This window comes from Grammomys surdaster, unplaced genomic scaffold (genome assembly GCF_004785775.1).
Source record: "Grammomys surdaster isolate TR1022 unplaced genomic scaffold, NIH_TR_1.0 125688, whole genome shotgun sequence".
Lineage (NCBI taxonomy): Eukaryota > Metazoa > Chordata > Mammalia > Rodentia > Muridae > Grammomys > Grammomys surdaster.
Window position 1 is genome coordinate 848,477 of NW_021620524.1, and position 16,988 is coordinate 865,464.

The 16,988-nt window shown below is 47.9% G+C and overlaps 2 protein-coding genes across 8 annotated transcripts in view; both read left to right on the forward strand.

Annotated features, from left to right (window-relative positions):
• Sectm1 (secreted and transmembrane 1) overlaps window positions 1-2,698 on the forward strand; it is an 11,523-nt gene extending 8,825 nt beyond the window's left edge. The window contains exons 4-6 of one of the 6 annotated variants that reach the window (XM_028787891.1): window positions 753-884; window positions 1,130-1,260; window positions 1,812-1,924. In XM_028787891.1, coding sequence (XP_028643724.1) covers window positions 753-884; window positions 1,130-1,248 — 251 coding nt within the window. In that variant the 3' untranslated portion in view covers window positions 1,249-1,260; window positions 1,812-1,924. Of the gene's footprint in view, window positions 1-752; window positions 885-1,129; window positions 1,261-1,811 lie in introns of those variants that run through there. The other 5 variants (XM_028787894.1, XM_028787890.1, XM_028787893.1 and 2 more) reach the window with 5 other exon arrangements.
• A 3,953-nt stretch (window positions 2,699-6,651) lies between these two features.
• On the forward strand, window positions 6,652-16,504 carry LOC114639193 (secreted and transmembrane protein 1b-like). Of its 2 annotated transcripts, XM_028787919.1 has the most exons (5): window positions 6,652-6,741; window positions 12,760-13,031; window positions 13,609-13,790; window positions 14,029-14,337; window positions 14,913-16,504. In XM_028787919.1, the coding sequence occupies exons 3-5, from the start codon at window positions 13,697-13,699 to the stop codon at window positions 15,146-15,148; spliced, it is 639 nt and encodes a 212-aa protein (XP_028643752.1). In that variant the 5' UTR covers window positions 6,652-6,741; window positions 12,760-13,031; window positions 13,609-13,696; the 3' UTR covers window positions 15,149-16,504. The 2 variants fall into 2 exon arrangements, with proteins under 2 accessions (XP_028643752.1, XP_028643751.1); XM_028787918.1 differs by lacking the exons at window positions 6,652-6,741; window positions 12,760-13,031 and adding an exon at window positions 13,332-13,471.
• The last annotated feature ends 484 nt before the right edge of the window (window positions 16,505-16,988 follow it).

Genomic DNA, 16,988 nt, shown 5'->3' on the forward strand with positions numbered 1-16,988 from the left:
TCTCTCTCTCTCTCTCTCTCTCTCTCTCTCTCTCTCTCTCTCTCTCTCTCTGTATGTATGTATTTAGCCATGGTTGGTCTGCCTCAGCCTCCTGCCCCCTGCTCCCTGCTCCCCGCCCCCTGCTCCCTGCTCCCTGCCCCCTGCCCCCTGCCCCCTGCCCCCTGCCCCCTACCCCCTGCCTCTGCCTCCTAAATTCTGGAATTCAAGGTGTATGCCCCCTTTGCTAGCTTTCTTATCTAGATCAAGACCACTTGCTCAGGGAATGGGGCCATCTATAGTAGGCTGGACCCTCTTACATCAGATAACAATCAAGACAATCCCCCACAGACATGCCCAAGGTCTATCTGATCCAGACAGTCCCTCGACTAAGACTTGCTTCTCAGGTGGTTCTAGGCTGTGTCACATTGACATTCAAGGCTATCTAGAACACTGTCCTAGCTACTTTCACTGTTTATTCACAAAGTACAAATAAGTGCAGAAGACTTCTGTTCTTCCAACACCCCTCTGTGCACCCCTACATCCCTCTAGAGGCCAGCATACCCCTTGATGTGCTGTAAGCACACCCATTCTTACTGCACCTAGAAATGGATCCCTCCCAACCTGAAACCCACTGTCCAGTCCACCCGTTCTATACCTGTAAAGCTCCTGCCCTGAGGCTCCATCTGGCCGCCACCCTCCCTATACCAGTTCAATCTGCTCGTAGTCAGTGAGCCCCTAAAGGTGAGTCTGACATTTGTTCCTCCTGAAACCAGGCAGCAGGACCCCCGCAGCTGGAACTGAGGCGGGGGTGAATTCATATAACACTCAACCTGATGGTATGTCTCTGACAGAGCCTTCAAACGAGGACAAGGTCACAGACACGAGGCTCTTCACACCCGACCCAGGTAGATGTCATAACCCTGCCTCCAGATTATGCATTCCAGATAGATACTCCTGATGCCACAGAGCCAAGTGCTGCCCACCTGGGACCCTTCACCCTTAGCCCTCCTTGTACTTGTCCAGCAGGTGTCACTGCCCAGTAGGGTGTGGGGTCACCAGGTGACAGATAGCGGGGAAAATAGGGGTATGAGTCAGTGAACGATAAAGAATCAGTGATAAAAAACCCTCACCCCTGACTGACCCACTTCAGATCCGGTCAAGAGCTCTCAGCTAGAGGCCAAGCCTGGGACCCTTGTGGGAGTCATCATTGCCGTCTTGGGAGTCACCGGAATCATTACGTTTGTCTGCTACAGGCGCCGTCGTTCCTAGAAGCCCCAGTGGGTGTGTACCTCAGTGCCTGACTTGAGGAATGGGGGAGGTGTTCGGCATCCTTCCTTGGCACTGCCTTGGGGTGACCCTGAGTTCTACAAAAGAGGTTCAGAGGGATTGTAGAGGCCACATGGGACCAAGACAGCAGGGTCCACTCCAAGAACTTTTCTTTAGCGTGATACAGCTAAGAATATAGGCCCTGAATTGGGTCTGCAAGGATCATCTGTTCTCGAGGTTTATTTTGACCCTGGCACTCTTTGGAGGGCAGTTTGGAGTCTATAGTCTTCAAGATCCTCTTGGGACTCTTGGGAGCTTATGTTTTTGATCCAGGATGTTTTAGGCCTCAGATGCCCTGGAAGTAAGTCCATCCTAGGCTTAGCTCCAGGCTCTGCTGGGAGGTGGTATGTAAGAATGAGCTGAGCATTCTTAGCTATCTGGCATGACCATTCATATATGCAATGTATGAGATGGTAGGTCATCTGTGCTTGCCTATGCCTGTCTGAACAGAAGTCTCAGTTCAGGAGTTCACCCCTCTCTCTTTCCTCTCATCTCTCCCTGTCTAGGTAAAAAGGTTCTCAGTCTGTGGCCAGTGGAAGCTGAAGGGAGCTGCCTGCAGAGTTGATTCCAGAGTGAGGCCACCAGCATGGGCTTATCATGTTCTTAGCCCTTGGAGGCCTATGGAACCCCAAATACCATGGAATCATTATTACATGCTTGACAGAGCAAAAGACTTTGTTCAGTTTGCTGAGCACAAAAGACCTTCCCCTGAGGATAATGGAACCCTTGGTTCTGTGCAGAGGAGGGGACAGTCACTCACTGAAGAAGGGCCTTGAAAGCTGGAAAACAGTTTAGGCATCTTTTGGTCACATGAACAAGAGTACAGCCTCATGATTATGGTCTTCAGTCATCTGATCTGCTCCTCAACTCTTTCCCAAATTGGGAATTACCAAGCTGTACAGCTCTTACACTCAGCACGGGCTTCTTCTGCTAAACCTCTGAGATCAGGGTCTCTCTACTACCCAAAGATCTCCAGCATAAGCCTGATGGTGCACCAAAATTTGCTTCAAGTAGAACTTGCAGACATACCTGATTTCTGACTCACAATAGAAACACGTTTGGGAAACCCAGATGTCAGGTTCCAAGGGCCAAAATAGGGAGACAGAACTTTAAGATGAATCATCTCCCCACTCCAGCCCCTGCAAGGCAGAGTGCTGTTAGGAACAGGGCTCTATGGAAGGGTATAGGTGTTGGTTGGCAGGTATGGCTCTCCTGAGGATCAGAGAGAGTCCTTGGGATTCCCTGGGGGCCTCTCTTCAGCAGACCCCCCCCCCAGTCTGAACTCCCTGATTCATATCCACTACCGACTGTTCTGATCTTTTGTTCTTTCTTTTGTCCAAATTACAATGTGATTTTCCCTTACAATTAAAAAATGATTTTTTGGTAGAAATTCCATACTTTATTTACTTTTATTTATTATTATTATTATCATTTTGTTATCATTGTTGTTGTGTATGAGTATAGGTATGGACACGCCAGGGTGTATTATGGAGAGCAGAGGACAACTTTTGGGAGTTAGTTATTGCCTTTCACCTTGTTTTGAGGCAGAATCTCTCTTGATTCTGCTACTGTGGATATATGTTGCAGCCTAGCTACCCCATGAGAATCCAAACAATTCTCCAATCTCTACCTCACTGGTGCTAAGAGTGCCTAGATGACAGATACATGCACCACATCTGGCTTTTACAAAGATTCCAAAAATCAAATTCAGGTCATCAGGCAAATGCTTTTATCTGCTGAGCCCTGTCACTGAACACTAGATATGCTGTACTGTATCCTGGATACTAATCGTTAAATAAACATAATAAGACAGTGACGAGACTATCAGATCAGCTGGGAAATACAGTTGTTAGTCAAAAACATAAAAATCTTCAAGAAACCTCACACACTGGTACCTGAATGAAAGCCGAGACCAGGGACGCTGCCTGGTGCCTGTAGCCTCCAGAGCCAGTCTCATGGTGTCTCTGAGGCTCCAGTCTGTGACAGACACAGCAAGACTTGTCAGGTCAAAGTAAGGTGATCCATAGCACCTCGGTCTTCACTTACGGTCTTGTGAGACCGTCCTTCAGTTACTTTTCTTGTTTGAACAAAATAACTGAAGCAGGCAGCTTAGGGAAGAAAGGGTTATTTTGTCTCAGTTTGAGGACACAGTCTATCAGTGAGGAAGCATGGTAGCAAAACTGTGAAGCAACTGGAAACATTGTGTTCAGTCAGGAGGCAGAAAAACCGACCGGCTGCTCAGCCTGCTGTCTCTTTTCTTTTTCGGTTTTTCAAGAGTTTCTCTGTGTAGCCCTGGTGTCCTGGAACTCACTGTGTTATCAGGCTGGCCTTGAACTCACAGAGATCCAACTGCCTCTGCCTCCCAAGTGCTGGGATTAGCTTGCTGTCTCTTCTCTGTTCAACCTGGAATTCCAAGCCCATATGATGCGACCCACATCCTCCTCAGGTAAATTTTTGTGGAAATACTGGCATAGACATACGGAGAGGTGATTCACAGTAGTTCTAAATGTAATCAAATTGAATGATAACAGCCACAGGTCTTGTTGCAGCCCATCAACTCCCCAGATCTCCTCTTGCACTTAACAGCTCAGGGCCCTATGTGTCTTGGCCTTTGAAGCTTGTCATGTGTTTTCTAAACCAGTCACATATGCTGATGCAGGAAGCTCTGTTAAAAGTCATTATTTGAACCTCTACTGAAAAGGGGAAACTACCAAGCCCATGAAGTCCCTCTGTACCCTGCAGCTACAGGAATCCCAGAAGAAAACTGAGTCAGGGACTTCAACTATTCTCATCTCCATGACTTCTGTCTTTTCAGGTTCTGTCTGTTGAGGATTAAGTGAATGTCAGTCCCACTGTGCTCCCTGTCTTGGTTCTCTCTGTCAAGGCCAAAGACAGAAGTCCTTCAGGACATAGAATTCTTATAGGGACCTTCAAAGGCCACCTGGGCAGATGCTGCCTGCCCTCAAACAGAGTTTTCCTCATAGACTAGGAAGCTAGTCCCAAGAAATTGTCTGCATTTGCACTACACTGCTATCTGTGTCAAGGGACCTCAAACTCACCACCAGCACAGGGAACAATTCTGTCACTCAGGCAGAAGTGTGCTCTAGGTCATGTGTCCCTGAATGATGGTGTACATGCATTGTCCACATGTGCCCATGAGATTGCCCGGCACAGTGACACTCATTGACTCTGTCATTAGCATGAGAAGCTCACAGGAGATTCCAGGATAGTGCATGCTCCTCCTGCTGTTCTGCGGGTCAGAGCCAGCAGGGTCTTTGACCCTGAGTCTGGACATGGGCCGGTCACTTGCATCCTAGGAGAAAGGCCACTCTTTGTGGTGTTTCCTGGCTGTCCATTGGTCCAGATGAACTGTCTCTTTTGTGCTTCTAGGGTAGTCACAGCCTGGAGTCTCTTCTTTAGGGCCAAAGCCAGGTCTTCTTAATCAGGCTAGTGTTTGACCTCAGGTGATATTTTACAGATGTGAGGACATTATTCAGACCCCAGAGGAAAATGACCCTAAAGTCTGAGCTCCTGACAGCAGAGATCTAAGCTGCAATCTGACCCCTACCCCCACCCTGTGCACATCTCTCCTCCTGGTCCATCGCCAAGTCTCCACTAACACTCCATTCACTCCACTTCCCTTCCCCCTCATCACTGTTGGCTCAAGTCAGTCCAGATAGGCTGGTAAGTAACCCATGCTATTGGCTACCTAGATATGGAGACACCTGTAAGACTCAGCTTCCCAAGAAGAGACCACACATATGGCCCAAGGACATGAGCCATATCTACAGAGGATCCTGTGTGTGACCACGGAATCATGCGTGCAAACCCAAAAAGCATGAAAGGCAATTCATGGATGGGATGGAGTGAAGAGATGTCTCAGTTGGTAAGTCGATGGCTTTACAAAAAAATGACGACCCAAGTTTGATCTCCAGAACCCGTGTAAAAAAATTAAAAGGTGGGTATGATGTGTACAGTTATAATCCCAGCACTGGAAAGGTAGAAATCTGTCAGACTTACTAGCATACCTGGTGACCTGGTGAAACCCAGGCCAATGAGAGACCCTGTCTCAAAAATTAGTGCCTAAGGTAGGACACTTGAAGTTGTTTTCTCTCTCTCTCTCTCTCTCTCTCTCTCTCTCTCTCTCTCTCTCTCTCACACACACACACACACACAGAGACAGAGAGACAGAGAGACAGAGAGAGACAGAGAGAGACAGAGAGACAGAGAGAGACAGAGACAGAGAGACAGAGAAGAGACAGAGAAAGAGAGAAATTAAAAATAGAATAGTAGAATTAAGCCACAGAGAACAACAGGAAATAGACACCCAGCACTCCTAAATTCTCAGCAGATGCTGCTGAAGAAATTGAGAGTGACCTTGGAGCATAAGTCTCTGAAAACTCTATGGATGAGACAGGAGTTGTCACAACTCCTGGCAGTGGAGGCTCCAACCAGAGGAAGTGCAGAAGGTGACTCCTGGTGGAGCTCAGCAGGACACAAGCAGCTGTGTCTGCCAATGAGACACAGCAGGACTGCAGACACATGGGGGTGGGTTTTTTGCACATAGACTCTCCAGAAGACTAAGCACACATCACCTGCAGATTCTGACACTAGAGCTGGGACTATCACTGGAAAAGACCTGTAATGTTCTTGTCTCAGCCTTGTAGTTTCAAAACAATCTAGTTTCACTTTCACATTTTCACGGAGACATGAAAGGCATTTTGATGGGTGGGGTGAACCACTGGGAACCTTCAGCTGCCCTTAAGATTTCTTACCACGGGACATTCTCGCCAAACCATACCAAGGACCCCTACCTCTGGTCTGGTCGCCAAAGCCTTGCCAAGGGGGATACAACAATCATGGATCACGGTTATTTGACCCTCTCTCTAACATGTGTTGGCACTAGGGGTATCTGGGAACCCCGTGAGTGTGGAACCCATGGACTGTGTCCAGTGTGGGCACTAGGCTCCTGCCTACCTTAGCTCGATTCTAACACTCCTGCCTTTCCCTGTGTGATTGCCAGAGTAGTCTTCCCTGTGACGTCCCATGCAAGGAAACAAGTTCCCCTAAATGAGCAGCCCTTGATCCCTGAATCAAACATTAACCCCAGCCAGGACTTTTCTAGGAAAAGCCTAGACTTTCTTCCTGTGTTTCTAAGACAAGCGGTTAAAAGCCGCTTCCAATTAAAATGTTTTAATGAAGGAGTCACTCAGAAACTCGTCACTGTTGTGTGGATTCAGGGCAGTTCCTGCAAATGACACTGTTTCCCAGTTTGTTTTCTTCCTGGATCAATACAGTTCAGTCCATTGGGTATAAAAGTGGGCAGTTCTTGGGTTGCCTCTTCTCAGCCACACCCTCAAGTCAGAATGAGCTCAGTGAGGCTTTGCCAGAGTTCACTGTCAGAGGAGCAGGTAAGAAGCTGGAGCACACATACAGGTGAGAACTCGAGGGGATGAGACACCCAGAGTGTTGGGGCCCTAAAGCCTGTGGGGTAAAACCCTCAGGCAGGGTGTCCCTGGCTGCAGCCTCTCTGGGACCCTCTCTTCACTGGATGTCTTTGTCTCAAGGATTTGTCCAGAGTAAAGGGGAGGCTGAGGTAGTGTCCAGGCATCCTGGACATCAGGAGCAGAGTAGATCTGTGTCTCTCCAGGTGCCTCATACTAAGCTCCTGGAGGAGCAGAGGCAGCAGCTGGGTTCTTTGGTGTGTACTGAGTGGGAAGAAGAGAATAGAGCACTCTTTCTTGTCATCCAACCATGAGTATGGAAGCCAGGGCATGCAGTTGCCCAGGCCTACAGGAGAGGGACTTGGTGTGCACAAGTGAGCTGTGGTTGATATGTGTAAACTTCTGAGGCTGGTCACTCAGAGAAACGGGAATCTATGTTATGCTTGGTCAGAGACCCTGTGGATCCTGTTGTTTGGGTCTTAGTGTAAGTAGAAACCAACTTCTGGCTGTGGAGTTGAAGTTCTTCTTGTGACTTTCTATTCCAAAATTCTTGGGGCTCCACGCATGCAACTTCCAGCTCAATACTGAGCTGAAGGCCACTGTGTGGTGTGAGATGGGGTGCAGAGGGGATCAGACCTGCTTCTAACTCCTTTATGGCTCAGCACTCACACCCAGTAGACATGGGTCATGTTGTCAGACCCGTCAGGAGATTCAGCGAGGCATCAGTTGCAAAGGCATCGGGAAGGGAGTGTCAGAAAGGTGACACACCATGTTGCCCTGTAACTCAAGTCCTGAAACAGAGATCCAACTCTGGGGGTTCCAAGACATGGGTTCTACTGGCACCCCTAAGAAAGCAAATAAAAATACAGGAAAGGAACTTAACCAATACAGTCTTTGGGCAAAAATGACAACAAAGTCTGTCAACTCATCTTTAAGATAATAACATGAGCTTTGGGCTTAAATAGAGGAATGGGAAGGATCCACATCATTAAGAAGTCCTGGTCACAATGAAGTCTGGTTGGTCACAGTTCTGACTGAGTAGGGTGCTGCCAAGAAGTCCTCCTTGAGAGATAATGGGGTTCCCAAGAGGTGACTCCTCCTGCTGGGGTGACTGTGTTAAGGAATCTGTGAGAATGTTATTCTGACAACCTGGGCCACTGAAAATTAAGAACAATGACTAGAGACTTTTCGTGCATTTTGGAGGATCTGGAACACCACACTGTGAATGCCGACAGATGCTTCAGAGGCTTCTGTCTTTGTTTCTTCAGCCATGAGGAGTTCAGAGAGGTTAGACAGATGCTCCTTGAGCAACTGCCATGCCTATATGCAGAGCTTAGCATGAACTGGAACAGAAAGGAGCCGGCTGCAAACAAGGTGGACACAGGCTCATCCTGCTTCTGGTCATTCTGTTGACTTACTTAGGTAAAGAGGTCTTGTTATAGCTGGAAGAGCTCCAGAGGTTTCCAGGGCCCGAGAGCCAAGATGACTGGGATCTGGGACCATAGACTAAACAGAGAAAGAGTAACAATCCCAACTTCTCACTCTTGCTGGTCTCACCCTCCCTAGGGTGACACAGAACCCAAGTCTGCTGGAAGAAGGCTGAGAATTCTCATATTAGGATGTGGCGTGGAGCAGTTAGGACTCTGGAGAAAAGCCAGAGCCACACTAGCTGTGGAGAATCAAACTTCACGTTTGTCTCCTTCCACTATGTAGTTCCCAAGGATCAAACTCAGGCAATCAGATTTGGCAGCAAGTGCTTTTAGCTGCTTGGCAGATGGCCCTTTCTTTCTTTGATATTTTCTGGTGCCTGTTCTTCCAGAGTGCCGGGATTAAAGCCAGGTCCAACTACACCCCGGAAAAAAGACATTAAAAATGTGTGTGGGCGTGAGCATGGATATGTGCACAGGCGTGCACATGTGTATGTATGTGTACACAAATTGTTGAGGTCAGAGGACAACTTCGTGGAGTCTGTTTTCTCTTTAGGTCTTTACAAGTTTTCTGGAGATGGATCCCTGGCAGTCATACTTTTGAGCCAAATGCCTTTACCTCGCCAGCCCTTAAAAAAACATTTGAAACATAGATTGACTCAAGGACAGGGGTTAATAGAAAGAATTTCAGGAAAAAATAAGAGTCACATGCCTCCCCCTAAGGGGTGAGAGGTCAAGAGGGAGAAGCTGGTACTGCTCCCCTCTCAAAGGAAAGTTGCCCTTTCTTGTATTTAAAATAGGCATGAATGGGATTTTGGTGTGTTTTGAGGGTATTACCTTCAAAGACTTATTAAGAAATTTAAATGCTGGGTGAGACTTGGGGACTAGCTCGGAGGTTAAGAGCACTTACAGATACAGGTTCAGTTCCCAGTACACACATGACTGCTCACAACTGTCTGTAACTCCAGTTCCAAGGGATCTTCTCTTCTCCTTTCTTTTCTGACCTCTGAGGCATGCGTAGTGCACACACATGCAGGCGAAACATTCATATACTGAAAAGATAAATAAACAAGTCAATTTTTTTTTTAACTAGATGATGCTGGGTGTAGTAGTGACACATGCCTTTACTTCTAGTCCTCGGGAGGCAGAGGCAGAGGTGGATCTCTGTGAGTTCAACAGCCTGGTCTACAGAGTGAGTTCCAGGATAGCCAGGACTACACAGAGAAATCCTCTCTTGAAAAACAAACAAAAATTTAATTGAGACTGCAGTGATGTTTCTGAGGAACACTAGGCAAGTAAATCCTAGATCGCAGGTTTAGGGAAGTAGGGTACCATTGTTGTAAACGGAAGGCAATAGTCTTGTGTGTTTGAGTCCTAGAATGTATCAGGTAGTTATAACCAAGGACATATTTAGCTCAGGCCTTGAGGATGTTCATTGCTCTTTTAACTTACTTATTTTTATTATTTATTTATTTATTTATTTATTTATTGGAGGTGGGCTCTCCCTGTGTAGCCCTGGCTGACTTAAACCTTGTTATGTAAACCAAACTGGCTTTGAACTCACAGAGATCTGCCAACTTCTGTGTCCCAACTATTGGGATTGAAACTATGTACTGCCACGGCCAGTTATTTTAACATTTTTACTTGGAAATATTTTATATAAAGGAATATTGTCTCTGTATAAGCAATCTTTCAAAAAAAAAACCCGTTAACTGTGCTGGAATTCTCTATCCTCCTTTTCTTTCCCAAGTCCCCATGGTTTCCTTGATTTTCTACCCTTTCTCGGAAAGGGAAATACAGGGTGCTGGAGGCAGACAGAGCCACAGGCCAGAGAGGAGGTACTTGGCCTGGTCTGTTGTGTGTACAGTTCTCAGAATCCAGAGGGCCTGATCACTGGCATCTGTATGCCATGATCCAGGGTGCCACTCTCTGCACTGAGCTGGGGCTAGGCTGTTAATGGCCAGGGCTGGTCTTGTCACTGACAGGGAACAAACGGCAGAATTTGCACACTGGAGGGTAAATGGGCTTCATAGAGCCCAGAGGATCCATCTGACTTGGTGGAAAGGGAATATCCACTTGTGATTCTCAGTCTGAAGATCCAAAATATCCAGAGAAGAAAGGTATAGACTATGATGCTTCCTCGGTGTTCTGGTGAAGACAAAACTCCTCTGTAGTGAGGGGGTCCAGGATTCAGAGAGGGAAAGACTGCTGGATTGACATGTTTCTCCTACCCTCTTGACTGGGCTGCTCCCAAATCCGTTTCTAACTGGGTCCCTAGGAGAGGCAAAGTTAGGCTACCAGAGAGAAAGAGGGGACACCCATCCAACTCCAGGACCAGCTTTGAGAACTGGAAGGTGTCCTGGGAGACAACTCGATGCTTGCCCTTTTCTCTGATAGCTACTCTCAGTCCGCATAGTCAGGACAAGCTGCCCAGCTTTAACTAGGTAGGCCAAGAACAAGAAGCTGGCCCCCGTACCTTCAATCCTTCTGGGGAGGAATCTTGGTCTACTGTAAGATTTCACTATATTGTGGTTTTAACATAGTCACCTGACTGTGCCCGACCAGAACCATAGCGACCATAACAAAGCAGTAGCACCACTCCAAGCAGAGGTACCTGAGAGTAAGAGAGAGGTGAGAGGGCATCGAACCATCTGGGGCTCCCACTGTGAATGACCTCATGGCAAGCATGAGAAGGAATTATGTATGCTAAGGGTCTGAAGTCAGAGGATGGTCTTGGCTTTGGGTGATCGAGAACCCTGGAACCTCGCCAGCACTCTTGATAAACAACAATTCCAGCTTCCTATGGAGGCCACCATGAGAGTGTCAGCTCCAGCTTTGTGGGAGGATTTGGGGTACTCTCAGGGCCAAGATGCCTTCTAATGTGAATGTTTTGTGGCATCTGGTGGGGAACTGCACAGAGGTGTTTCCTGAAGTGAGGAAACAACAGGGAGACAGGTTCAAATAGTGAGTCAGGTGAAACATCTGTGGGGTAATTAGGACGTGGGGTGTAAAGTATGGTAGAATCTTTCAGAGGCTTCCTAAGAGCCAACAAGAAGACTCTTTTAGGGAATGGAAGTCCTGTCACACTCGGTGCTAGCTGAGAGCTTCCTGCCTCCTCCAGAGAGCTGAGTCCCCAAGGCTGAAGAACACCAGCCTCCCAGGACTGCTGGACCTCATTCCCACCGCGAGGCCCAGCCCAGCCTGTCTTTCACTTTCCATGGGTGCCCCTGTCTTAGCTTCAGAGAGGCCAGACAGGGCCCCTTCCTACATCTCAGTGGGTCCAGACACACTTAAGTTCCTACTGTGTGTATAGCATGTATCAGGCCTGTGGGAAACACAGAGCTGATGACATCATCATGAATGCTCACCTCCACTCTCTTATATTCCTCCAACATATTACTTATGTACATGTGTATGTATACATGTATGTGTACTTACATGAGCATGCATGTGTATGTGTTTAGGGTGGTGGAAGGTGGGAGGAGTTGGAAAACAGGTTATTACATATTTACAGAAGAGGCAATAAACTATAAGTAAGGTTGGGTCATACTGCTCTCTGGCAGACGAGGTCCCTAACAGGAAGTGTCAGTGTTTTGCAGTGCCTTCTCTTTTATTGACAGTCAATATCCCAGAGCCCCTTGAAAAGGGTCTACATATACCACAGAGGCTGCACTAGTAAGAAGGCTGTGTAGGTGGGTGTAAATCCATGCTGGGAACTACAAATTGAAGCTGTGAAGTGTGTTGGACCTGGAAGTCTCAACTCTGGGACACACAGTACACAGAGACATGAGAGGGAGACTGATGCAGTCAGCAAGAGGGATCTTTATTCTGACGCATCCGGGTCACTTCACTCTCACAGGAGGAAGGACCCCTAATTTCTGAAGCACACACCTTTTATACTTTTGCATAGGCAGACTTTAGCAACAGCAAAACTTGTTTAAACCTAATTGGACACTTTGTTTAGCCTTTAAACTTATCGGCCACGCTCACTCAGGCAATTATTTCTGGTGAACTATGTTTATCTAGGGCTGTGAAGGACACGGCTGGTTATTAATCACTACATTCTGCCGTTTTTCTCTGAATTTTTTTTTTAACTCTCTCCCTGATATCGGGACGGCTTGGCCAGCAGGATGGTTTTGTCTCTAATCCGCCCTTTCTGCTCTGTTCCCTTGGTTATTATGGCGAGAGTTTGTCAGGGCAGTCTCACAGGTACAAGATACAGCTTGCATGTGTAGGGACCTGGAGTTACCTCTTCCGTAAGACAGAGTCAGCTGGGTCGACTCTGAGGCATTGGAGAAATTGTCTACCTACTAAAAACAGCACGCAGCCTGTCATATGGTAAACAGAAGAAATATGACAACTTGCTCTTTCAAAGTATATAGTACAAAAGTATCAGACAAGTAGACGGAGCTTGGGCTTACGCAAGAAGGCAGTCGGCAGGCTACTTGGCTGGAAGGTGGGTGCAGGTTTGACAGTGCCTCACCTTTTCCGGCATGAATTACTGTGGTGGCTAATCTTGGTTGTCAACTTGACTGCATCTGGGGTCAACTAAAACACAGCTGCTGGTCTTTTCTTGACCTCAGATTATCTGAAGCAAGAATTACCCTAAATGTGAGCGGCACCTTCTGGCGGCCAGATCACAGGAATGGAGGAAGGAAGCTTTGGTTTTTACCTGCTTGCCTTCACACTCTCTGGAAAGTTCATCTACCCTGCTGCTGCTGTCCCTCACCAAGATTAGAACCCACTTCTTCAGGATTTGAACATAGACTGAAGACAAGCAGCAATCCTCCAGGCCTTTAGCACCAGACTGGAGTTGTTGGTGGACTGAACAACTCCCAGATTTTTGGTCCCTCCGGTACGAGACAGCCATTGCGGGACTACACAGACCACATCCTATAAGTTATGGTGCTCACAGTGAGGGTGGTCAAACAAGTGAACAAGTACAGGTGGTGTGGGCATGAGAACAGCAGAGAGAGCCACCAGAGAGAGCCAGGCAGTTCTGAGAGGCAGGCAGTGCGCACTGAACAGAGGCCGCTCAGTGTACAATAGAGACACAGTTCACAGGTCACATGCCAATGTGATGAAACTGTAACATGACCCTGTTCCTGTACAAAGTACAACTCGGACAGTTTGCCTGGTTTGCTATAAAGCTTGGAGAAAGAAGTGTATAAACAGCCAGTTCAGGGTGCCGGTCTCCTGGCTGTCATTTGCTCATTGCTATACCTCAGGCAGCCCCACACTCCTTACCAAATGTGAGGACAGGAGGAGGGGGTTCACAGGTGGCTGAGAGCCCTGGTAGGTTCAGGAATCTGGGAAGGGGTGGGCAGGAGGTTACTGGGCTACAAAGTTCTTCTCAGACTGGTGCTATTTTTGTGGGTGTCTGAAGCTGCTTTGGGGACTTCTGATCCCTTCTTTGTCCTTTCTCTATATAGTGTCCAGAAAGGGAAAAAAAATAACAAAAAACAACAAAAGACGCAGACCACAACAATTGTCTCCTGAGGCCCGTCCTAGGAATGAACCATGCTGGCCTATGCTGTAACATCCTCTGGCCTGTTTCTCAGAACGCTCTGGGCCCTCCTTCTCCTGGCGCCCTCCCTGTATGCCTACAATACTAGTAAGTCTGGGTTTCACTAGCCTCATGGTGGGCGGGTCAAACCAAGCGCGGGCCCAGGTGGTGATCTTGACTTCACAGACCCAATATGGCGGAAACTGTTGGAGGAGGTTGAATGGAGCCATGTTTCTCTGAGAGTAGCTGATGATGGAGCAGTGAGAGTGCCTGGGGTCAATGTCAGGGCATGGGTAGGGGTATCAAAGACCTAGGCTGCAGCATAAAAAGTGTATTCTCTACACAGTCTGGGACGACCCCAATTGCACTGAGCATGAGGTATCTGTAGACAGAGGCCATCGTGTGGTGATGGCCTGTAACATCTCCAACAACTTCAGAGACGTCACCGTTAATTTGACTGCCTACGGAAAGACTAGAATCATCTTCAATCAAATGCCTCCAGGAAACTACTCTGAGGAGTCATGGCAGCTTCAGATTCAAGGAGGCCAGGCCCGGCTGGTGATCATGGATGCTCAGGGCATCCACGCAGGGAAGTACTGTTGGAAGCTGCGTGGAAGACAGAGCAATTACACAGACTTCATCCTGAATGTTACTAGTAAGTTGTGTGCTAGGAAGTGAGTGGGTGAGCAAGGGAAGAAGGAGCAGAGAGGAACCTCTCACAGTTGAGTTCTGGATTCCATCTGCTTCCACATGCAAACAAGGACCCTATGCATCTAAGCCTGCTGCTCTCCCCACCCTTCCCTTCCCTGTATAGTCCCTCCGGGTTCCACTTCCTCTGGTCCCTCACACCAGTTCAATCCAACACAGTCATATGAGCCTGTAGGAGATGGAGTAACATCAGAGTTCCTTCTGGTGTGACCTGAAGGTACATCATAACTGCTGTCCTCAAACCCGATCAGTTGTCTCTGGTAGAACCCCAAGACCAGGAAGAAGCTAAGGGCTGGAAACTGTTCATATTCTCCAATTCCCTTCACAGTTCCCCCTCTCAGGCCACATAGGCACTCTTCCTGGAACCTCACCCATAGCTCCCTCAACCTCCTGCACAGCCCTTCCCCACCTCTATAGGAGTCCATGGTGGGAGCATCAGAGGGGTGGGAGGGGCACAAGGGTAAAGGGATACCAGAGCGAATTCATTATGTAAGGTAATTCTCATTCACATCCCTGCTCCAGGTCTAGCAAACGACAACCACGAACCAGAGAGCTTGAAGGTCCACACTGAGTCCCCAACTGCAGTGAAGACAGAAGTTATCTCCGTCATCATTGTCGCTATCATCATCATCATCATAGGAATCGGTGTATTTGCTTGGAACAAGCACCGCCATTCCCTGGAGCCCCACAGATACAGATTCCAAGCAACTGGTCTGAGTCATGGGTCTCCTGGTAGACCCTATCTGACACTGCCCTAAAGTTTCCCAATTCCTGCCCCAAAAGATACTTTAGAGGCCTGATTAGCTCCAAACAACAGGCTACAGAGAACCTCACCTGGCTATGGCTGACAACCCAAGCCCTGACTTGGGACAAGCTCATAGGAACTCTCTGTCCCAAAGCCTTAATTTTGACCTTAGGACACCCAGAGGTCAGAATGGGGTCTGTATTCTTCAGGTTCCTCCCAAGACTCCAGGAAAATTTGCACTGAGGACAGAGCTGTGGTTTTAATTGAAGATGCCCTGTAAGTTGACTGAGCCCCTCCTGTACTCAAAATGTAGACTCTGTTGGGACTAGGGGGACATCAGAGCATTTCAGAGTATCCCAAGTGTGTGTGGTATGTCTGCTTTTTGTGTGAGCTGTCTGTGCCATTGTATCTGTGCCTCACTCAGGCCCAAGCCAGGATCTCGGGCAACTTCTCCCTCCCCTCTTCCCTTCCTTCCACACTCCTTTACTTTCTTCCTCTCTGATTCCCTCTTTCTCCAGATGTAGAGGCTCTGAGCCTTATGATTGGAACCTGAGGGGAACTCCTTGCAAAATGGATAGGGCCCAGAGCAAGGACAACACCATGGATTTAGAGCCCCTGGAGCCCCCATTACCCTGCAAACATTCATGGACCTATCACCACCCACCAGCTACAACGAGAAAGAGCCATGTCTGTATTTGCTAGACACAGTAACCCGTGTCCCACATCTGGAGAGAGGCACGGGATCTGATCATGTCCTGTGCAGAGACAGGGACATCTGCTCACCAGGGACAGACCTGATAAGCGATGGCCTCTCTCTGGCTCTCAATAACACCTTTTCCCTCTGTGACCACTAGTTGCTTACTCTGCACCTCGACTTTTTCCGAAATTAGGGAAATTCCAAGCAGCACAGCCCTTGGCGCTCGAGGTTTATCTCGGGGTTTATCTTTTAAAGGGGGCCTAAGCTCGTTCCCTGCTAAACTCACTCCAGTTCACTATGGTCTCTGGTACCAACAGGGCTTGTGGGAGATTCTGTACCAGCTTTGCTCCAGGCACCTTCTAACTCACACCAATAGCTGGTTTCACAGGTCCATGACCTTATGTGAGAATTAGAGGTCCAAAATGATGCATCACCGCACTCCTACCACAAGAGGGTGGTGTGGGCCTGTCTGCAGGGAAACCTCAGGCTTGCTAGTAGGCACTGCTTTTCTAGGGAGGACAGCTGGGCCCTCAAGCTCCCCCGTGAACCTCTTTGTAGACCCTCTCCCTGACTCCCTACTTACCTCCACCCTCACCTGCTTTTCCTCTTGGACCCATGTATCATCTTTATTGTAACACTAACTTGAATAAATTTGTCTTATATACACTATAATTCATTCTTCAGTAAAATACTTTACGATGCAAAATGCTAAATAAAAATAGTAAATCAAAGATTCTATAAAGCCATACATCTGCTAGGATATACACGTGTTATTTAGAAACAAAAATCCACCAAACAGGCCTGGAGAGATGGGTCAGGGACTAAGGGTACTTGGCACTCCTGCAGAGGATCTCAGTTTGGTTCCCACTACCACATGGTGCTCACAACCATCTATAACTCCAGTTCCAGGGGGTGCAACACCTTTTCTGACCTCCACAGGCTCCTGCATGCATGTACAAATTAATACAGTCAAGTGTGCACACATAGATATAAAATAAATGTTTTTTTAACCACAAAACACTTGCTTAGCACTACACACTGAATTCCAAAGGTCGAGGCAGAGGCTGAAGATGCTTCCTGTTGTCCTTGACCTGGTCCAGATCAGGACCATAGCAGCTTTGAGGTGGTGACCCTGAACCCAAGTACACATGGACAT